Source organism: Hemitrygon akajei, chromosome 16 (genome assembly GCF_048418815.1).
Source record: "Hemitrygon akajei chromosome 16, sHemAka1.3, whole genome shotgun sequence".
Lineage (NCBI taxonomy): Eukaryota > Metazoa > Chordata > Chondrichthyes > Myliobatiformes > Dasyatidae > Hemitrygon > Hemitrygon akajei.
Window position 1 is genome coordinate 50,130,702 of NC_133139.1, and position 24,046 is coordinate 50,154,747.

General features: G+C 41.3%; 1 protein-coding gene across 6 annotated transcripts in view; it reads right to left on the reverse strand.

The window, feature by feature from the left end:
- Positions 1–23,696, reverse strand: part of eps15l1a (epidermal growth factor receptor pathway substrate 15-like 1a) — a 487,464-nt gene extending 463,768 nt beyond the window's left edge. For 5 of the 6 annotated variants that reach the window (XM_073068851.1, XM_073068850.1, XM_073068854.1 and 2 more), the window contains exons 1-2: positions 23,623–23,668; positions 1,488–1,578 (exon numbers count right to left, since the gene is read on the reverse strand). In XM_073068851.1, the coding sequence (XP_072924952.1) occupies positions 1,488–1,538 (51 nt within the window). In that variant the 5' untranslated portion in view covers positions 1,539–1,578; positions 23,623–23,668. Of the gene's footprint in view, positions 1–1,487; positions 1,579–23,622 lie in introns of all 6 variants that reach the window. The other variant, XM_073068849.1, reaches the window with a different exon arrangement.
- Between the last annotated feature and the right edge of the window lie 350 nt (positions 23,697–24,046).

The window sequence follows — 24,046 nt, forward strand, 5'->3', positions numbered from 1 at the left end:
TAGCAGTCATTTCAAGAGGTCTAGAATACAAGAGCAAGGGATGTGATGCTGAGGCTTTATAAGGCACTGGCAAGGCCTCACCTTGAGTATTGTGAACAGTTTTGGGCCCCTCATCTTAGAAAAGATGTACTGGCATTGGAGAGGGTCCCAAGGAGCTTCACAAGGATGATTCCAAGAATAAAAGGGTTATCATACAAGGAACGTTTGATGGCTCTGGGTCTGTACTCACTGGAATTTAGAAGGATGAGAGAGGGTCTCATTGAAACCTTTCTAATGTCAAAAGGTCCAGAGAGAGTAAATGTGAAAAGGATGTTTCCCATGGTGGGACAGTCTAAGACAAGAGCCCACAGCCTCAAGATAGGGGGGTGACATTTCAAAAAAGAAATGCAGAGAAATTTCTTTAGCCAAAGGGTGATGAATTTGTGGAATTTGTTGCCACATGCAGCTATGGAGACCAGGTCATTGGCTTAATTTAAGGCAGACTTTGATGAGGTAATTGATTGGACATGGCATTAAACATTACGGGGAGAAAGCCAGGAACTGGGGCTGAGGGGGAGACAGAAAAAGGATCAGCCATGATTGAATGGCAGAGCAGACTCGATGGGCCATATAGCCTAATTCTGCTCCTATGTCTTATGGTCAACACTCATAATCTATGCAACCACCTCCCCCCCCCCGCCCGCCGCCTCATAATTTGTACCATTTTCCAATTATCCTCTTTCTTATCCTCTTCCATATCATTAATATCAGTCAACCACCCAATCTTTACAATGCTGGGTGGCTACAGAGCAAATTCAAGCTTGCCTATCCCCTTTGGCGTTCACACACAGGAGAATATTAGAGTAGTCACCTTCAGCAGACCAAAGCAAGAGTTGCCTCACATAGCCTGTGGGCCTCAGTTTGGCACCCCATTTTCTAAAGGTTTAAATATTAGCTTTATTTGTCACATGTACATTGAAACACAGTAAAATGCATTGTCTGTGTCAGTAAGCAACACAGTCTGAGGATGTGCTGGGGGTAACCTGCAAGTGTCACTATGCTTTCAGTGCCAACACAGCATGCTCACAATTTACTAATCCTAACCCATCCAACTTTGGAACGTGGGAGGAAACCAGACACACAGTTAAGGGGAGAACATAGGAACTGCTTATAGACAGCAGAGGAAACTGAACCCTAATCACTGGTGCCATATGGCATTGCACTAACTGCTATGCTTCTATGCTGCCCCATGCCCCATGCACGTACTGTGGCAAATAGTGAATGTCATGTGTTTGAGGGAACAATGGAATTTAATGAACAATATGATTGAAGTTTGTGAAGAACTATAGCCACAAATCTGAATACTTTCCTGCAATAATTTTAACGCTATCTTCTTAAAACATGAAAATATAAACTGCTCTATTCTGCATTAAACCAACCCTTGTTTCAGTCTGAATTGAACAACCTTTCACACTTTGATCTATCCACTGAATGTCTAACCTCATTACCAGTATATCGAGTTTTGCTGTCTTCATTCCCACCAGGCACAAATATTGCATCTTCACAATCGGGCCATAGCAAACATCAATCACGAAAAAGCTGCAAATAAAAAATTTCCAAAACAAGTTCAATAGATATGGGATTAATCTTTCCCTCACCTTGAATGAGCCAATGTTCTTTTCACTTAATCAGTTTTGATAACATCACAGATAATCTGCAGTACATTTTTCACATTAACTTCCCACAGTAATTCTACTAATTCAAGTATCAGAGTCATTGCTAGAGGACTTTTTTTTGGCTTTGAACATACTTCACAAGTTACACTACTGATCCTTGAATCTTCCCAGAAGAGTATCTGTCACAATTATCCAAACATTCTCATGTTTATCTTTTAGCTCAAGCTGAATCAATTTTAGTATGTTTTCACTTCTCTGGTTTGCTCTTGTTAACAACAAGTTCAGCAATTCACACAAAGGAACAAAAGGCATACTGTATATCATCAAATCTAAGTCTAAAGTTAGCAGTAAGGTAGTGGTCACCAAACTTTTTAAGCCCAAGATCCCCTACCTCGGCCTTAGTAAAAGGGAAATCGACCCCACATCAACTAGTTACACGCATGTGCACCAGGGTAGAAAAGACCAGAAGTAAAACCCTGCAACCCAGAAGTAGAAATAATATATAAACACCGGGGGTACCCACCCTTTTTTTTTGCACCACGGACCGGTTTAATATTGATAATATTCTTGTGGACCGGCTGACGGGGGCGGGGGGGGGGGGGGGTGTTAAAATCAACCGGAATACAGTGATACTCAAAACAGGTTCCTTATGTCCAGTCTATTCTAGTTTTCACGCCTCTCAGCTTCTGTCCCGCTTGCTCACGTTTTTTCCGCTGAGAAAACTCAGCGGGTTCGTCTTTAAGTGCTGGGTGCTTGGACTCAGGGTACTGAAGCAGTTTTGAGACAATTGCCTCATTAGACAGCCTACGGGCCCGAACTCAGCCTCCCGTCTGCCCGCCGCCAGACACCTTGGCCAGCTGTGGCTGGTCGTGGGTGGGGCAAGAGGACAAGGTCAGGGCCAGAGATCCCCGTACCGGGGCCATGGCGGTCACAGTCCGGAGAACACGGCCGACCGAGCGGGGAGTGCGACAGAGCGCCCGCCCACCCCCCTGTAGGCTCTATCGGTCGACAGATGTTTGTTTCAATAGATCGCAGCACGGTAGCTGTTCTGATACTTACGAAACACTGAGTCCGAATTAGGTTGTCTGCAAATATTTTAGCACCGGGTTCCCCACAAACATTTGGTGTGCTAAACAGGTTCAGAGGCAGCGCTCCAGGCCAGTAGCGACAGCACTTCCCGCCGGCCGCCTGAGGGCAACCGGTGATCCCTGGCGCGAGGGTATCACTGCATTTAGTCTCCTGATGACTTCACGTGGGTTCAGGTTCAACAGTGGGCTGACAGGGAATGAGGAAAAGTGCAGCTGACTCATATCATTTCCTCGCGGCCAGGTGGTTGGGGACCAGTGAATTACACTGTGTAGTGCGGGAGAGCTATACGCATGCGCACTGGACAGAAAGAACGGAACTAAAACCCCGCAACCCGGAAACAATCGCCCAACAGTATTTGTGTATTTATTTTTCTTTTTTTTTCGGGATTAACTGGGAAAGTCTCAAAGATCGACTAGTCGATCGCGATCAACGGGTTGGCAACCACTACAGTAAGGCTTTTTGTTACCAATGGCTAGCAATTTTTGCCTTACAATTAAAGCCCAATCAACAAAACATAATAAGAAGGGAATCGAAAACAAACACTGAAATAGAATACGTAGACAATCTATCTAATTATGACCTTACATATTATGGTCTCCTGCACTCCACTTTTTCAAGAGCTGTTACACTTTATTTTGAATACTGTTGTTGTTTTATCTTGTACTACATCAATGCACTGTGAAATAAATTGACCTGTATGAACAGTGTTCAAGACAAGCTTTTCACTGTACCTCAGTACATGTGATATTAATAAATGAACACCACTACCTATTCAGAGGATTTCCATGACTGTTGGAATGTGCCACCATTACAGAAAACATTTTTCAGCCAATTTGATTCACTCAACATAATAACCTCAAGAAATGGCCAAGACTATTCTGCATGAAGGTTGGTCACCAGCAGAGTGCCTCAGGGATCTATTCTAGGACCCTTAACTCTTCGTAATTTTTATAAATGACCTGGATGAGGAAGTGCAGAGATAGGTTAGTAAGTTTGCTGATGACACAAAGATTGGAGGTGGTGTGGATAGTGTGGAGGACTGTCAGAGGTTACAATGGGACATTGATAAAACTGGGCTGAGAAGTGGCAGATGGAATTCAACCCAGATAAGTGTGAAGTGGTTCATTTTGGTAGGTCGAATATGATGGCAGAATATACCGTAGATTCCGGACTACAGAGCGCACCTGATTATTAGCCGCAGGCTCTAATTTTAGAAATAAAATCAATTTTTTAATTGTAAAGGCCGCACCGGATTTTAGGCCGCACCGCTACTTTTAAATATACATACGTATCGGTAACACAAATTACGTTGCATATACTTTTTTACTGAACAGCACGAACAACATTCCAATATCTCCTAGCGACTGGTAAAAATATATATATTGCAGCCTACCAGGAAAAGTTATTGATCGACTTTAACTTAAAAGCAGCGTTTTCGATCGGGTCTAATCGGGTCTGACGCTTGCGCAATGCGATCGGGTCTAATCGGGTCTGACGCTTGCGCATTGCGATCGGGTCTAATCGGGTCTGACACGCTTGCGCAATGCGATCGGGTCTAATCGGGTCTGACGCTTGCGCAATGCGATCGGGTCTAATCGGGTCTGACGCTTGCGCATTGCGATCGGGTCTAATCGGGTCTGACACGCTTGCGCAATGCGATCGGGTCTAATCGGGTCTGACGCTTGTGCAATGCGATCGGGTCTAATCGGGTCTGACGCTTGCGCAATGCGATCGGGTCTAATCGGGTCTGACGCTTGCGCAATGCGATCGGGTCTAATCGGGTCTGACGCTTGCGCATTGCGATCGGGTCTAATCGGGTCTGACGCTTGCGCAATGCACTCGGGTCTAATCGGGTCTGACGCTTGCGCATTGCGATCGGGTCTAATCGGGTCTGACACGCTTGCGCAATGCGATCGGGTCTAATCGGGTCTGACGCTTGCGCAATGCGATCGGGTCTGACGCTTACGCATTGCGATCGGGTCTAATCGGGTCTGACGCTTGCGCAATGCGCTCGGGTCTAATCGGGTCTGACGCTTGCGCATTGCGATCGGGTCTAATCGGGTCTGACGCGCTCGGGTCTTGCTTCGAGTATTTTCCATGTTGATGAGGGTGAGTACAAATGACTGATTTACAATAATTTAATTGTGAAAGTGCGCTTGATTTATCGTACAATTTCATTGGACCTCTGTGAACTACTCATCAATTTTATTGGTCTACTGTTACGAGGCAAAATGTTTACAAGGCGGCATGAAAAAAAAAACCATGTATTAGCCGCTCTGGATTATAGGCCGCAGAGTTCAAAGCTGTTCAAAATGTGGGAAAAAAGTAGCGGCTTATAATCCGGAATCTACGGTAGTATTAATGGTAAGACTCTTGGCAGTGTGGAGGATCAGAGGGATCTTGGGGTCTGAGTCCATAGGACGCTCAAAGCAGCTCTGCAGGTTGACTCTGTGGTTAAGAAGGCATGCGGTGTATTAGCCCTCATCAATCATGGAATTGTATTTAGGAGCCGAGAGGTAATGTTGCAGTTATATAGGACCCTGGTCAGACCCCACTTGGAGTACTGTGCTCAGTTCTGGTCGCCTCACTACAGGAAGGATGTGGTAACCATAGAAAGGGTGCAGAGGAGATTTACAAGGATGTTGCCTGGGTTGGGGAGCATGCCTTATGAAAACAGGTTGAGTGAAATTTTTCTCCTTGGAGCGACAGGTGACCTGATAGCAGTGTATAAGATGATGAGAGGCATTGATCGTGTGGATAGTCAGAGACTTTTTCCCAGGGCTGAAATGGTTGCTGCAAGAGGACATAGGTTTAAGGTGCTGGGGAGTAGGTACAGAGGAGATGTCAGGGGTAAGTTTTTTTACTCAGAGAGTAGTGAGTGCATGGAATGGGCTGCCGGCAACGGTGGTGGAGACGGAAATCATAGGGTCTTTTAAGAGACTTTTGGATAGGTACATGGAACTTAGAAAAATAGAGGGCTACTGGTAAGCCTAGTACCGTAGATTCCGGACTACAGAGCGCACCTAATTAAAAGCCGCTGGCTCTAATTTTAGAAATAAAATCAATTTTTTAATTGTAAAGGCCGCACCGGATTTTAGGCCGCACCGGATTTTCGGCCGCAGGTGTCCCACGTTGTAATATGAGATATTTACACAGAAAGATATTACACGTGAGGATTTTTTTAACTTTTAATTAAATCCATATGGTAACAAAAACAAATACATATTGCAAATGCTTTTTTTCGAACCGTGCCCGTAACGCGGCTACTTTTAAATATACGTTGCGTATACTTCTTTACTGAACAACATTCCAATATCTCCTAACGACTGGTAAAAAATATATATACTGCAGCCTACCAGGAAAAGTTATTGATCACCTTTAACTTAAAAGCAGCGTTCGCTCAGATCCAAAGCCGCTCGCGTAATGCACTCCCTCCCTCCGTCCCGTTTCATCGCAAACCGGCATTTTCCCACAAGACACCGCGAAACCGGGTGTGACGTCATAGCATCCCGCGATGTAGTACAGAAAACAAATATAGTTAAAACTCTTCTAACTTTAACTAGAAAATGAATTACTAAGCGAAAATATTATAAACTAAGTAACTGCCATAAGGCAGCACAATACTTCGAGTGTTTTCCATGTTGATGAGGGTGAGTACAAATGACTGATTTACAATAATTTAATTGTGAAAGTGCGCTTGATTTATCGTACAATTTCATTGGACCTCTGTGAACTACTCATCAATTTTATTGGTCTACTGTTATGAGGCAAAATGTTTACGAGGCGGCATGAAAAAAATCATGTATTAGCCGCTCCGGATTAAAGGCCGCAAAGTTCAAAGCTGTTCAAAATGTGGGAAAAAAGTAGCGGCTTAAAATCCGGAATCTACGGTAATTTCATAGGTAGGGACATGTTTGGCACATGTGGACTGAAGGGCCTGTATTGTGCTGTAGGTTTTCTATGTTTCTAATATTGGATATGACAGTAGCAACAGAAACAACATCCTAGTTGTGGTAATGAATACACTTGATTCAGAACTTGCTACACAGCTAGTCAAGCTTTTCCAGTACAGTTAGAACATTGGCATCTACTCAACCATGAAGAAAACTTCCCAAATACGTTCACCAACAATCTAGCCAATTACAGCTCTTCCCCGGTTTCAAACTCTCCAACTTATGGACTATCCATACATACGATCGAGTATTTGGGAGATCAGTGGGATGGATTTGCCAGTTCCTGCAGAACTGTCAACATTTTTTCTGTGTGGGGACAGAGCATTTGCATTTGCCTTTTTTCCTCACCATCCCCCTCTCCCAAGGGACAACAACAGTGCTGAGCAGAGCTGGGATTGTTGAACCACTCATTCACTCACCCACTGCATCAGTAAGGTTGGCTGGCTGGCAAACTGTTCTCTGTTCTTACTTGCTCTCCTGTCAATGACATACACTCCAGACTGTTTTTGTTCATTTCCAACTTGGGAAGTGTTCAGGTTAGAAGCAGATCTCTGGAACAGAATCCATTCATAACCCAAGTTGACCTCTACCACCCAAATGATAGAAGATATCAATCATGCAACCAAATAGCAGATACTCACAATAACTGATGCTCATAAAAAGCTTCGCCAGAACATGTTACTCTGGACATCATAGCCTTTGCTCCAAATAGGACAACACAGCTAAACTCCAGAAGCGAGGTGACAGTAATTAATCTCAACATCATGTCAGCATACGACCAGGTGCAGCATTAAGCAATCTTGATTAAAATTGAAAATAATGAGAAAATTAAGGTGAAAACACTCTAATGGTTAGAGTGGTTCTTTTGATAAAAGAAATTATGTGTGGTAACTAGAGGTCAATGATATCAAACTCAGGGCATCATTTCTTCAAGACAGTGTCCATAAAACTATAAGAACATAGGATATAAGAGCAGAATCAGGTCATTAGGCCCACTGAGCATGCTCTGCCATTTCATCATAGCTGATCCATTTTCCTCTCAGCCCCAATCTCAGGCCTGACAATCTTCAGTTAGCTCAAAGGTGTTTTCTTTTTCCACTATAAAGTCAGACCTAAATGCGTTAACTAATGATTGCTCCTTGTTGAACTTCTTTCAGCAAATAAAGCACAAAACCTCAACAACATAGTCTGATAAGTACCAAGCAACACAAAAGTGTCAGGCAGTTATCATCTCAACAATATTCCTAACCACCAACAATTGATATTCAATGGCATTACTATAGCCAAACCCCACCATCAATATCTGAGGGACACAAATCACAGCTCAACTGGATCAGCCATATAAATACAACGGTGACAAAGGCACGTCAGCGGAAGAAGCTGCTGCAAATACATCATTTCCTGATAACCTGAAGACCTTCTATTACTTACAAGGAACAAGACAGGAGTGTGCTGAAATATTCTCAACTTGCTCAACCATGCTAGAATAACAAATCAAAAAAATTACTATATGCCTGATGTAAAATTAAACTTCATAATTAAGATGAGTCACTAAATCAATCCATTAAGTTCAAATGCAATTTGGGTGCTATAAACATATATCAGCATGGAATAATTTTTTCACCACTTGCCTAAATGCATGTAAGAGCACCTAATACTACTACTTCTATCTTACAGAACAATAATTATGTATTGAAGTTGCTAGCTGAACATCTTGAATAATATTGTACAACTCATACAAAGAGTAATTTTTATTGCAACCCTCGTTTTGCGCTTTGTGGTAAAAATATTTTATCTGGAGACTACTGAATTTTTGACCACAAGGAAGCTGTTATTTATCATGCTATTTCTTAAAATGACTACAGATGATGTCTACTTTTATTTATTTAGAGATACAGCACAGTAACAGGCCCTTCTAGCCCAATGAGTCCACACCGCCCAACTATACCATGTGACTAATTAACCTACATCTTTGGAATGTGGGTGGAAACCAGAGCACCTGGAGAAAACCCACACAGTCACAGAGAGAACATACAAATTCCTTTCAAACAGAAGCGAGATCATGTCCTCCATCACTTCTGCCAGCTTCCTACTCTGGCTGATAAAAGTGCAAACACTGCTCACTCACACAATTTATGGTTTTAAAGAAAAATGCAAAATAGGTACTTATTAATCAACTTTACTGAAACATGAGATAAAGAATCAATAGAGATCTTCTAACAATATTTCACAATGTGCACCCATTACTGCTTCACATATACAACAGCCTAATGAAACCCAAATTATCATTCCTCAAGTTTTATTCACAGCAGACACTATCATTCTAATTACAGTATTTTACTTTTCCAACCAACTTTAGACAAAAGCTAAAACTGCTTTGAAGCTACATAATGCATGTGGCCTTATAAAAAAGGTGTAATTGGGAAGAGCAAGCTCGTTGGCCAGAAGGGCCTATTACCATGTCAATCTCTAAATAAAAATAAAACTTTATTTCATGTGGAGAAAGACCCGCGTTTCAGATACCATATGCCTATCATAATCGATATACACCCTGTCCTCGTTATATGCATGGGATACGTTCTTCACAGTTGACGCTTAGTATGGAAAAAGCATAATGTGAATAATTACCGTAGATTCCGGACTACAGAGCGCACCTGATTAAAAGCCGCTGGCTCTAATTTTAGAAATAAAATCAATTTTTTAATTGTAAAGGCCGCATCGGATTTTAGGCCGCACCGGATTTTCGGCCGCAGGTGTCCCACGTTGTAATATGAGATATTTACACAGAAAGATATTACACGTGAGGATTTTTTTAACTTTTAATTAAATCCATATGGTAACAAAAACAAATACATATTGCAAATGCTTTTTTTCGAACCGTGCCCGTACGCGGCTACTTTTAAATATACGTTGCGTATACTTCTTTACTGAACAACATTCCAATATCTCCTAACGACTGGTAAAAAAATATATATATTGCAGCCTACCAGGAAAAGTTATTGATCACCTTTAACTTAAAAGCAGCGTTCGCTCAGATCCAAAGCCGCTCGCGTAATGCGCTCCCCCCTCCTTTCCGTTTATCGCAAACGGCATTTAAAAGCAGCGTTCGCTCAGATCCAAAGCCGCTCGCGTAATGCGCTCCCCCCCCTCCTTTCCGTTTATCGCAAACCGGCATTTTCCCACAAGACACCGCGAAACCGGGTGTGACGTCATAGCATCCCGCGAAGTAGTACAGAAAACAAATATACCGTAGTTAAAACTCTTCTAACTTTAACTAGAAAATGAATTACTAAGCGAAAATATTATAAACTAAGTAGGCAGCACAATGCTTCGAGTGTTTTCCATGTTAATGAGGGTGAGTACAAATGACTGATTTACAATAATTTAATTGTGAAAGTGCGCTTGATTTATCGTACAATTTCATTGGACCTCTGTGAACTACTCATCAATTTTATTGGTCTACTGTTATGAGGCAAAATGTTTACGAGGCGGCATGAAAAAAAACCATGCATTAGCCGCTTCGGATTATAGGCCGCAAAGTTCAAAGCTGTTCAAAATGTGGGAAAAAAGTAGCGGCTTAAAATCCGGAATCTACGGTATTTAAATGGAGAAAATAGCGATGCGTTCTGCAGGGCTTCCTAAATATGTTTTATCTGTAATTTATTCACATTTTCATACCAATATGACACAAAAGCAGTACCACAAGGCAACATTCATATTATATTTCATCAATTTAAGGTAATATTCAATGTAATAAATAAAGTTAACACATTGGAACACATAAGCAGAGTCAACCTATCCTTTGCTGCCTCAAAACTTGACACAGTCTTTTCATCCTTACTTATGTAAGTGTGTTTCAGCATACACTTCCAAAAAACCCAGTCTCATCTGCATTGAACACCTGCTTTGGTGTGATGCCTAACTCAGCTACTCACAACTGCAAAGGGTAGTGTTCAGCAGCTTCCTGGTCAGCATTAGCTTGCTCACCACTCACAGCTAAGCTGTGAAGCCTGTGACAATTAATAAACTTAGAAAACCATCCCCTACAGACAGACAGACATACTTTATTGATCCCAAGGGAAATTGGGTTTCGTTACAACTGCACCAACCAAGAATAGTGAAGAAATATAGCAATACAAAACCATAACTAATTAAATAATAATAATAAGTTAATCATGCCAAGTGGAAATAAGTCCAGGACCAGCCTATTGGCTCAAGGTGGCTGACACTCCAAGGGCAGAGTTGTAAAGTTTGATGGCCACAGGTAGGAATGACTTCCTATGACGCTCAGTGTTACATCTCGGTGGAATGAGTCTCTGGCTGAATGTACTCCTGTGCCTAACCAGTACATTATGGAGTGGATGGGAGTCATTGTCCAAGATGGCATGCAACTTGGACAGCATCCTCTTTTCAGACACCACCGTCAGAGTTCAGTTCCACCCCCACAACATCACTGGCCTTACGAATGAGTTTGTTGATTCTGTTGGTGTCTGCTACTCTCAGCCTGCTGCCCCAGCACACAACAGCAAACATGATAGCACTGGTCACCAAAGCCTCGTAGAACATCCTCAGCATCGTCCGGCAGTTGTTAAAGGACCTCAGTCTCCTCAGGAAATAAGAGACGGCTCTGACCCTTCTTCTCTGACTCTACTTGCATTAAAGCTAACAATATCACTTGACACTTCCTCACTAGCCTCTAAACAAAGGCAACCATAAATTTCCAAAGCTTTCACACAAAGATGATCGGAACTAGGTGTTTTTTTTTCTTTGTTTCATGCTCAATGTACAAACTCAACATTTTCTCCATTTTTGTCATAATTGAGTCACGCACTTTGGTAACAATCTTTGAAGACACCTCTGATGAATCAATCACTGCACTTTTTATTTTCTCAGCATTTTTCTTTATGTTTCTGATCGTGGACTCACCCAGGCCGAAGTAACGTCCCAGAGCTGTGTTACCTTTGTTACGTATTCAGGCAACAATAAATATATATGAGTTAGGCAAGGGTTTTTATAACAAATAACACGTTTATTAAACACTGAAAACAAACCCCCCAAAAGTAAACAAACACTAACGTAACCGGAAAACAGCTGCTGTGCAGCAGCTTAAACAGTCCTTAAAGCGATACAGCTCAAACAGTTCTTAAATCGATGTTGCAAAAACAGTTGTTTAAAGCGATATTGCCAAAAGTTCAAAATGCTCAGTCCATTTAAAAGGAGAGACTTTTTAAGGTGATTTAAATTCTCTTCCACGTAGTTTTCCTTCGATCCCAGGCGTCGAACTCTTCCCACGAAGAAATTTTATGAAACGTAACGGTTTAAAGGCACTGACCTTTCCTTCCACACTGTCCTCAATCTCCTGCTATCCCAGCAGAGATTAACACGAGAACAGTCAATGAAATCCTTCCGAATGAGGATCACACAAGGTCGAACCCAATCCACCGTCGGAATTCGATTCTCCTCGATCTTTAACTCCCGAACTTCAAACTTCACTGTCCACTAGCAGTATTGTAAAGAAACTGCTGGCAATGACCTTTTAAACTTTAGGCAATAGATAAAACTTCATTTTTCAACTAAACTGCGTCATCACATTAAATCACGCAGTGGCATGAAGTCAACTTGGCAAATCCAGCCACGAACTGCCCCTCCCCACAGGGTGGGTCTTCCTTTTATACCCTGTAAAAAAAACCTGTCACATGATCTCTACTGGCGGGAAAATGATGTCACTCCACCATCACAAGACCATTACCTCAAGTCCAGTATAACTTCAACCCCAATCACGTGACAAGGGTATCACTGTCACGTGTCACGGGTACGCAACACCTTCACCTGACACGGCCCTGTTTATAATTTCCAACTTTTTTTCAAGTGTTAAAGCAGTTCTCTGCCGCTTGGCTGATGGCCCAGGACTTGACATAAAACACTTAGGAGGCATAGTTAAATATTTCAAGCACAAATTCAGTGCACCGTAGGTAATAACAACAAAAGTTTAAGAGCGCAAGATCACACATCCACATGCTGCCAAAACCAAAGCGAGACTGGCGGGAATGAGACTGTGAGGCATGTGCACTTGACTTGTATTGGCGGGAAAGCAGTGCTTCTTGTCCCAACAGCCTTGCATAACTGTGAGTTTTGGACTCATATACGGAGAAGTTGGTAGAAACAGGTTTGACGCGTAACTGTGAATCCGCATTGTCTGAAGATGCATATAACAAGGATAGGGTGTAACTACAAAATAAGCATAAAAGCCAAACACAGAGTACTGCCAGAAATATAAATAGAAAATATTGGAAATCTTCAGATCATAATGGGTTCACAGGAATACTAATAAGTTACACAATATTCTAACATGGAAATATACTGCCATTACACCATCATCACTGGGCCAAAATCTTGAAACTCCTTAAAAAATTACAATGTGAGAACATTTCACTACAAAGACTGCAGCAGCTCAAGGAAATGGGTCACCACCAGTTTCTCAAGGTCACTTAGGAATGGACAGAAATGGTGGTCTTTCAAGCGAAGCATAGATATAAAAAGAAAAACAAATGGCTGCCTTACCAGCAAAGTATTTATAGCTCTGGTTTCAAATCAGACCTGCAACATCTACAATATTTAGGTCCTCCTACTAGAATTACACTAATTCCAAAATTTCCTAATCATCCCTCATAATCTGAACATAAGAAACTGATGGATAAAAAAAAGTTCAATTGGTCCAATCTGTCCTTCAGAAACTGTGAACCTGCAACTTCAACAAATTCTCTAGTCCGGATCCTTTCCTCTCCTCTGTGTGGGGATGCAGCAATTTATAAATACAACATCCTACGAAACAATTGCACTCCACTGGTTAAAATACACATAGCATTAATCTTAGAACTACAGGTAATCAAAGCAAATATATCAGAAACTTTGGTATCTGACATTAATCAAGCATTGGCTAGAATTCTTGGTTAAAGTAGTTACCATTACCACAACATCATTTTAGTAGTCGATGCAGTGATTTGAGCCTGCAGGGCAAAACAATCCTCAAAGCTAAGCTTTCTTGCCTGGAAAATCAATTGCTTAGAAGGGGACTTTAGAACAGAGCCATGAGGGAAGTGTAGCTACCAATCGCAAAAACAGCAAGGCAAATATGAACAGCCATGAACTATCATAAAAGCAATCCGATCTTGGCCAAGTCATTATGTAAAAAGCTCTCACACTCCCACAATTGAACTTTGGAAACTGTTTGGTAATCAGAAAGAATTTTATGGTAAAATTATCCCTCTCTGCAAATGCAGAGATAAATAAAATATAGAAACCCCCCCCCCCCCCAGCAGTAACCTGCTTATACTTAGCATTGAATTCTAAAGTGATTAAGAAATAAATCACAGTCACAGCCAGAAACCAAATCTCTTGTCAAGACTGTTAGACACAATAGCTACTGTACTCAAGCATTCAGCTCATAGCAATTTGTAAAGCTGCTGGAAGAACTCAACCTGGTAAGCAGCATCCATGGAGAGCAATAGACAAGAAGGATCCTTCACCTGGTCCCTTTCATGAGTAGAAGTATCTCAAGATGTATAGATAGGGTAGATAGTCAAAAATGTTTTCCCATCACAGCTTTATAATAGGGGGTAAACCCTTAAGGTGAGAGGAAGAGGCTTTTAAAGGTGATCTAAGGACTTTCTTTTTATGCAGAAAGTGAAACGCGCTGCCAAATGTAATAGTGGAATCAGATAGAACTACTTTAGATAAATAGTCAGGCATGAATCATATATTAAAGTAGGCAAATTAGATTAGTGCAGATGCACAAAAAGACTGGAACACACGTGGTGGGGCTAGAGAACTCTTTCATGAAAAATCACAGATTACTGTTCAGTCGAGCTTAAAAAAAATGACTATTTTGAGATGCTGGAACCTGGAGCAAAAATCAAGTTGCTGGAGGAACTCAGTGGGCCAGGCAACATCTGTAGAAGAAAATGGATAGATATTTTTTTCCTCCAAGTTCCTCCAGCAACTTGTTTTTTGCTCCAGATTCCAGCATCTCAAAATAAAGTTAACTGGGAAGTTGAAATGAAAACAGTAAATACTGGAAAAAGTCAGATGACCAGGCAGTACAGTCGGCCTTCCTTATCCGCGGGGGATTGGTTCTGAGACCCCTCGCGGATACCAAAATTTGCGGATGCTCAAGTCCCTTATTCAACCTGTCTCAATCCGGTGGACCTTAGGACCCAGCGGAACCCCAGACCTTATTTAACCTGTCTCAGTGCGGTGGACATTAGAGCCAGAGCTCTGAATGCGCAGTGTTTCTGTTCACAAAAATAATCATGATCACGATTGAAAATAAACTAGAAATAATAAAGTGATTGGAAAAAGGTGAAACGCCATCGGTCACTGCAAAAGCATTAGGCTACATCGGTCAACAATCGGAACAATTTTAAAGGATAAAGTGAGAAAGGCTCTGCCCCGATGAAAGCTACAATTATTACTAAGCAATGCAGTGGTTTAATTATTGGGTTTTGTGGTCTTGGGTTTTTGATCCTCCACGTCAACCCGGCACGGTGGAGAGTGCACTCGGGAGCGAGCTGTCCCAAGTCCCAAGAACTTCCGTTCACGAGCCCGGCGCTGAAACATACATTCTTGTGTTTTATATGCATAGAAAGGTAAAATATATACTATATACTAAGACAAACATTTGACTAAATGACGTTAAATAATACCAGATGTACCTGTTCCGACTTACGTAGTAAGAGAAATTCCGATTTTTTTCAATCTGATGCACAATAACCCACACACATCCTCCCGTATACTTTAAATCATCTCTAGATTACTTATAATACCTAATACAATGTAAATGATTTGTAAAATGGTTGTTATACTGCATTGTTTAGGAAATAATGACAAGAAAAAAAAAGTCTGTACATGCTCGAACAACAAGTGCTGGAAGAGCACTTCTGGACTTTCGCGATTGGTTGAATTCGCGCATGCAGAATCCGCGAATAAGGAGGGCCGACTGTATCTGTGGAAAAAGGAACAGTTAACATTTCATGCTTCAGATCTGACACCGTGAATCAAAACTGAGAAAATGGGAGAGCTATTTCACACCCTCAGAGAAATTCCTTTTGTCTCCTCCATTTCTCTCCGTCCTACACTTACTTCTGAATTTTACTGAAAAGAACACATAGAATGTGCCAGCTGGTGATTACTAAACACAAGACAATTTCAAGCCTGTTCATTAATATCATGCTTGGTGTATCACATTCAGTAATGGTCCATTAAAAAGAGAAACTCTTCTAGCCACTATCAAGTGGTTATAGTATGCATATACAGATGCAAAAAAAGTTTGAGAGTCCTTTGCAATTGCCCAGTTTTCTGCATTAATTACTCATAAAATATGGACTGATCTTCATCTAAGTAACAATAATAGATAAACATAAGCAACATACACAAAATGCTGTAGGAACTCAGCAGGCCAGGCAGCATCGATGGAAAAAAGCACAGTTGATGTTTCAGGCCAAGACCCTCCGTCCTGCCAAAGGGTCTCAGCCCAAAATGTCAACTGTACTTTTCTCCAATCGATGCTACCTGGCCTGCTGAGTTCCTCCAACATTTTGCATGTGTTGCTTGGATTTCCAGCATCTGCAGATTTTCTCTTGTTTGTGAATAGACAAACACAATCTGCCTCAACTAATAACACACAAACAATTGTACTTCTTCTCATCAATACTAAGATCACCATTTAACCAATCATAGTCCAAGTTCAAAAGAGTATGTGAACCCCTGGGGCAATGCCGTCTATAAAAGCTATTCGGAGTCAGGTGTTTCAATCAATGAGATGAGAATAGAATGTAGGTAGTAGAGATGCCCTACCCTATAAAAAAAAGACATACAAAGTTACAGAGCCTGCTCTTCTCAAGGAAGATTTATGTGCACCATGACTCCAACAAAACAACTTTCAGAGGACTTTAGAAGAATTGTAGAGATGCATGAAGCTGGAAAAGGCTGCAAAAGCATTTCTAAAGACCTGAATGTTCATCAGTCCACAGTAAGATAAATTGTGTACAAATGAAAGAATTCAGTACTGTTACTACTCTCCCTTAGAGTGGGCATTCAGCAAAGATCACACCAAGAACACAATGTGCAATGCTAAAGGAGGTGAAAAAGAACCCAAAGTTAACAGCAGAAGACCTGCGGAAATCTCTAGAAGTTGCTAAAGTTTCTGTTCATGTAACCACGATAATAAAAATACTGAACAAGAATGGTGTTCATGGAAGGACACCACGACGGAATCCACCACTGCTCTGTAATAAAAACATTGCTGCGCGTCTCAAATTTGCAAAAGACTACCTGTATGTTCCACAATACTTCTGTTACAATGTTCTATGGACAGATGAGATAAAAGTTGAACTTTTTGGCAGAAATGCACACCACTATGTTTGGATGAGAAACGGCACTGCATGCCAACACCAAAACCTCATCCAAACTGTGTTGGAAGAAGCATCATGGTTAGGGGCTGCTTTTCTACCTCAGGGCTTGGAAAGCTTGCAGTCACTGAGGGACAACGAATTCCAAATTTTATCAAGACATTTTACAGATTGTCAGGGTAGCAGCCCATCACCTGAAGCTTAATAGAAGTTGGATGATGCCACAAGACTATGATCTGAAACACAAGAGTAAATCAACAACAGAATGGTCAGGGCTGTTCATGAAGATATCCCAGAAATATTGATGAACAAATAGTTTTGTATGGAGGAATGGTCTAAAATTCCTCCTCACAATTGTGCAATTCTGATCAGCAGCTACAGAAAACGTTTGGTGGATATTATTGCTACTAAAGGAGGTTCTACTAGTTATTAAATACAATGGTTCACATAATATTTCCACCCTGGACTGTAAATGATAACACAAGAAATAGGAGCAGGATTAGGCCATCTGGCCTGTCAAGCCTGCTCCGCCATTCTGATCATGGACTCATTTCCACCTATCTGCCTTTTCCCCGTAACCCTTAATTCTCCTACTATGCAAAAATTTATCCAACCTTGTCTTAAATATATTTACTGAGGAAGCCTCTACTGCTTCATTGGGCAGAGAATTCCACAGATTCACCACCCTCTGGGAAATACAGTTCCGCCTCATCACTGTCCCAAATCTACTCCCCCGAATCTTGAGACAATGTCCCTTAGCTCTAGTCTCACCTACCAGTGGAAACAACTTTTCTGCCTCTATCTTTTCTACCCCTTTCATAATTTTATATGTTTCTATAAGATCCCCTCTCATTCTTCTGAATTCCAGCGAGTACACACCAGAACTGCACACAGTGCTCCAGGTGCAGTCTGACCAGTATCCTGTACAGTTGAAGCATAACCTTCCTGCTCTTAAATTCAACCTCTCTAGCAACGAAGAACAACATCCCATTTGCTTTCTTGATCGCCTGCTACACTTGCAAGCCAAACTTTTGTGATTCATGCACAAGCACTCCCATGTCCCTCTGCACAGCAGCATGTGCAATTTTCACATTTTAAATAATAATCTGTTCTTCCATTTTGTCCTTCCAAAGTGGATGGCCTCACATTTACCAACACTGAATTCCATCTGTCAGAACCTTGCCCACTCACTTAACCTATCTATATCTCTTCGCAGACTCTCCATATCTTCAGCACAATTTGCTTTTCCACTCAGGTTAGTATCATCAGCAAACTTAGATACACTACACTCGAACCCCTCTTCCAGATTGTTAATGTATACCGTGAACAGTTGCAGGCCCAGCACCAACCCCCGTGGTATACTGATTGCCAACCAGAGTAACACACATGTATCCCAACTTTTAGTTAACCAATCCTCTATCCATGCCATGACATCACCCCCAATTCTATGCATCCTTATCTTATGGAACATAGAACATAGAAATCTACAGCACATTACAGACCTTTCCACCCACAATGTTGTGCCAACCATGTAACCTACTCTAAAAACTGGCTAGAATTTCCCTAGTGCATAGACCTCGATTTTTCTTAGCTCCATGTACTATCTAAGAGGCTCTTAAAAGACCCTATTGTATAAGTCTTTTATGTGGCACCTTATTGAACACCTTCTGGAAATCCAAGTAAATAGCGTCCATCTGTTTCCCTCTATCCACTGCACTCATTATATCCTCAAAGAACTCCATTAGGTTTGTCAGATGTCTATTTCTTCTTTAATGATAACTTCAAGCATTTTCCCAGCCACAGATGTTAAACTAGTTGGCCTATAGTTACTTCCCTTTTGCCTACATCCTTTTTTGAACAGTGGCGTGACATTCACCGTCTTCCTATTCACTGGGACCTGTCCAGAGTCCAGAGAATTTTGGTAAATTATCACCAAAGCCTCGACTATAACTTCTACCATTTCTTTCAGTACCCTGGGATGTATTCCATCACGACCAGGGGACTTATCTATCTTCAAGCCCACAAGTTTGCTCAGCACTATCTCTTTAGTGGCAGCTATTGTATCAAGGTCCTCACTTCCCATCGCATCCATAACATCTCTCTTTGGCATGTTAGACATGACCTCCACCATTAAGACAGACACATAATAGTCATTCAAAGCCTCTGCCATTTCCTCATTATCCAATATCAATTCCCTCTTCTCGTACTTCAAGGAACCTACATTCATTTTATCCACTTTTCTTAATATAATTATAAATTATTAAATAGTATGTTCAATAAAGACTTGAAAAGTACAATTGTTTGTGTGTTATTAGTTTAGACATGGGGTGCATGGGAGGGGTGGCACCTCTAGATGGTGGGGGGCTTGTCACACTCCTTGGAGTGGCTCGTCATCCATTGGTCCCCACCAATGCCCAGCTCTCACCTGTGGCTCCTCATAGCTGTTTGCATGAGACAGCGGCCACACCCCTGGCAACGGCTTTGACAGGCCGGCTAAACCAGGTGAGGGTAGCCAACGGGTCTGAAACCCTTGGTGAGATAGGAATTTGCTCATCCCAGCATGCGAAGACTGCTTCGGTGGATCAGGCAGAGGAAACCCCGGAGGTTCAACAACTGAGAAGACGTTGCAGCAGCGCATTGTGAAATGCATAGGGTGCAGCAGAGCACTTAAGAAGACATGGCCACCCAATGCAGTAACGATTCTTTGTGCCACTGGATCCTGAGTCCTGAGGCTGAGAGAGTAGGAGTCTCTGTGCAAGGCTTTTCCACTTTAATATCTTTCATGCACTGGTTACATTGTGCAACAAGGTTGGCTGGTGGCACAGAGAGACCAGCACCGGGCTTGAGAACGAAGGTTCCCGAGTTCGATCTAGTGACAGGCCACCCCCGAGCGCACAAGTAATATTCAGTTATATTTTCAGAATAAGTAAATACACATTTGATGGATCTTAAAGCTATTAAATAACATGGAAATGTAAGGAACAGTTAGTTCTATGCTACTAAGAGCTTCCTCAGTCACTGACAATTGGAACTTAACATAGAACATTACAGCAAAGGCCCTTCAGCCCATGATGTCGAGCGAACTTTTAACCCTGCGCTCCCAGCATTTTTCTATCATATCAAAAGTTGTGATTTTATTCAGAGAATTTTCAAAACATCAATAAGATTCAATCACTCCAAAGAATTATAAAATCAAAACAAGTTTGAACCTATGACTGTCACTTCTCAATATCAAAACCTCATTAAAAAGGCAAATTTCTATAATATCTGTGTTTATTGATAGCCAATAACACATTAATCTGACTCCTGAAAGCTATTATAAAACCCAATTAACTTCTGGTGAGTACTTCTTAGCCCAAAGCATTAACCAACACAAACATCCAAAATGTTGGTTAAACCGGTTTCTGCACTGGATTACCAGCTATAACTGGATTTTCTCAAATTTTACGATCTAAGCTTTAATTATTTCTCACACTTCATATTGGACATCAACAAATTCCAATAACATACATGTACCAATCTACCATGAATCTACTAAGTTTAGTACAGAAAATTCTAGTTAATTGGGACATATCAGGACCAGTAGATTTTGGCCTCAATTAGCCGAAATTTCTTGGAAATAATTTAAAACTTATTTAAAAAAAAGATAAACTATCATTTAACTGAGTAACAAATTTGGTATTTAAATGAATATAGAAAAAATGAACACCAACAATATTAAACTTTACAACTGTAGTTCCCAATAATTATCAGAGGAATTCATATAGTCAATGCCGCTGTGTTCTTTTGATTGGCTGTAATGAACAGAATCAGTACCAACACCTAGTGTAGATAATGGACTACTTTCATAAACCCTTCATTTTCATTGTAGCATTCAATTGTCAATACCTTCAAGTTCTTCGTAGTTCCTAATTTATTAAAGTATAAGTAGTAAAATAGTTTCATTTTCACTCCCAGCCCTTTGTAGCATCCCCAAGCTTGAATGTTTGAAATTGCAAGTGAGCAAAACCATTTGAAATTGGCTTACTGCTTATTTCTCACCAACTATTAGTGACAAAAATCATTGTTTGTGTTTTGAACACAAACGCACACAACTATTTGAAAAGTGTTAACTTGAGGCAGGTGTAGCGTTTAACAGCCACACAAGTGCAAGCAACTGACACTAGTTAGAAACCTGGGCAACAGCTTCCTGTCCCAATTAACCAGCACAGTGTCCCAAATACACTCAGGAAATCACAGCTATTTTCTTGATTAGTTTTTGGTTTTCAAGTGTTGTCACAAATAAGCAGCTGCCCCGATTAACTGGAATCCCTTTTACAATACTGCAAAACTTTACAGACTTAAAACGTTGCTTCTTGTATGTACAGAAGGTACTTACAAAATATGTTCAACTCTCATCAGAGAAGGCCTTAGGAGGAAAGACATTAAATTCTAAATACAATTTAAGAGCCTGAACCTACTAATCATGAAGGTGATTAAATCTACTCTTTTCTCAACAGGGTCACACCTAAAATAATCTCACTGTCACGTAAAAAGCATTTTATTATTACCAAAAATATATATTAACTTTAATAATATCTATCAGAAACTATACTTTTTAAGAATTGGTAGTTTTACATTGTTTTCAACAAATATGCCACAGATTCTACTGTTCATAAAAATATCAATTACACCCCTTTGGTCTTAAACTAAAATCTTTAATTGACAGCATTTCAGAATTTGTAAAATAAAAATCAGAATTTTAATTAATGTGGAAATAATCAATATATACTATCACCACCATAGAAATCAGCCTCCTGCACTGATGGACAAACAAAATGCAGTTGATGCACTTGAAATCTAAAACCAGAAAATGTTGTAGAGGATTGTGTAATATCAGCCAAAATTTAATCAAACATTAACGTAAGGTTATCAACCTGAATCATCAACTTCTGCTTCCCTCTTCACTAATTTTTCATTCTCAATTCAAATGTGTAATATTACTTGTTTTTCTTTCTATATTACCAAGACCAGCTTATGCTGCTAGTACCTCCTATTTAATTTTTATACAGAGATCAGAAAGCCTCACTTTACTTGTCATTTACAGTACATCATATACAATTTGCACACATTAAAAACCCATACATGTTTACACAAAATAATAAGCATTCTTATTTTAGTGGGCCATGCCAATCACAATAGAAACCTATGTATTCATGTGAAGTAGAATGTTACTAACCAAAAATCTTGCAGTAGCAGAAAGAGTTTCTGTACAGAGTTAGAACAGAATATTAAGGTGACATTACACAAATATCATGATGCTGACACAAGGGACTGCAAAAAAAAACTGCTGGAGGAATTCAGTGGGTCAGCAAACATCTGCAGAGGTAAAGGGAAAGTCAATGTTTCAGTCCTTATGCAGGGTCTAGATCAGAAAAATCGATTATCCCTTTGCCTCCACAAATGTAAAGATATTTTCATTTGGTCTCACTTGCAAAAATATTTAATCAGCTTTAAAATCCACAAACATACCAGAGGCTGCTAACTTGAGTCAGATGCCAAACTTCTACCATTTCTTATGTGTTTACAGAGAAAGTATTTCTTAAGTTTCTAAACAAAGTTTATCACAGCAATAATAGACACCAAGACGACACAGCGACAAGGATCAATCCAGGCAAGGGAAGGGAGGGGAAAAAAACAGCGAATTTTTATGCACTTCTCCATTATTGAGTGACCCCTAGAGGCTACCTTTACTTGTTGTGAATGTCAGGTTCAATGGTGAGCCCTAAATTCTCAATAAAGCATCACCAAAGCATCATGATTTAAAGAAACGTGACGTACTTTAGATATTTAAAAGGCTAACACCGCTCATTATCTTATTTAGAACTAGGAAGTAAGAAGGTAAAATGAAATATTTGAAGCATCATGCTGACTTTTGGCACATGCAGTTTCTCAATCAATGACAGCCTTTTATAGTGAAAAAAGATTCGTATAGAAATGACAGGCATATCAACATATCACAGGAGAATCAAAACAGTAAAAGCGTGATTCTTGGCACACAGATCTTTCGAGCATCTTTTTGAATAAGTATATCAACCTAAGAGAAAGACTGCGTTTCCTTGCTTCCGCCGGGAAGACCGGGACCAATGTAAATAAATACTGTGGGGTACAAACGGTGGCGGGCCCCGGAGCCAGCCCTCACCAGTTGCAAGCAGGAAGACGGCGCCGATCATATCACAATAAGGGGAAGTGAAGTAGACGACCATCACGGAGGGCTGAGGTTATCCAACAAGGGAATGTATTCAGGTGCTGTCAGCAGCGCACATTGGACTGAAGCTGAGCCGCCGCTTTGATCTCCCCACCCCCCCCCCCCCCGCCCAACCGCGGCCTAGCTGCCTCTCATTTGCCATAGCGCAGCCCTCTCAGACACGCGCGCCTGCTTGAATTCAAAACCCGCTCCAGATGCCGAGTGCGAGGTGAGGATAGCCGCTGCCGCTGCCACCTCCCAGTCCTCTTCGCGCCCCTCAGATTCCCCAGTACCTGAGTGAGGGAAAGCAGCGCCGCCATCTTCGCCGCGGATGGCCACTGGGAGTCCACGAGTACGCGCGCGGTGCAAACACACCCACCCGCGCCAGCGGGAGCGAGGGCGCGCGCGTGACGTGTCCCTATCAGGCATGCGGGAGGTCAGGTCAGCGCGCTCTGCACGAGCGGAGGGGCCGAGTGGCCCCGCTACGGTGAAGCGAGTGTCAACAGTCGTCCGGGCCGGGGTTACCACACTGCCCTTCCATTGTGTTCGCCTGCATCTACCCCATTCATGTCTAGCTAGGTTTCCTGCATCTCCATCTCAGGGCAAAGGGATTTTCCCTGAACACCCACAAAATAAAGCAAGAAAACAGCGTTGCTTTCCATTTCGATTATTTTATTTTGGCCTTCCTCGACACACCCATAATGTTTTACAGCCAGG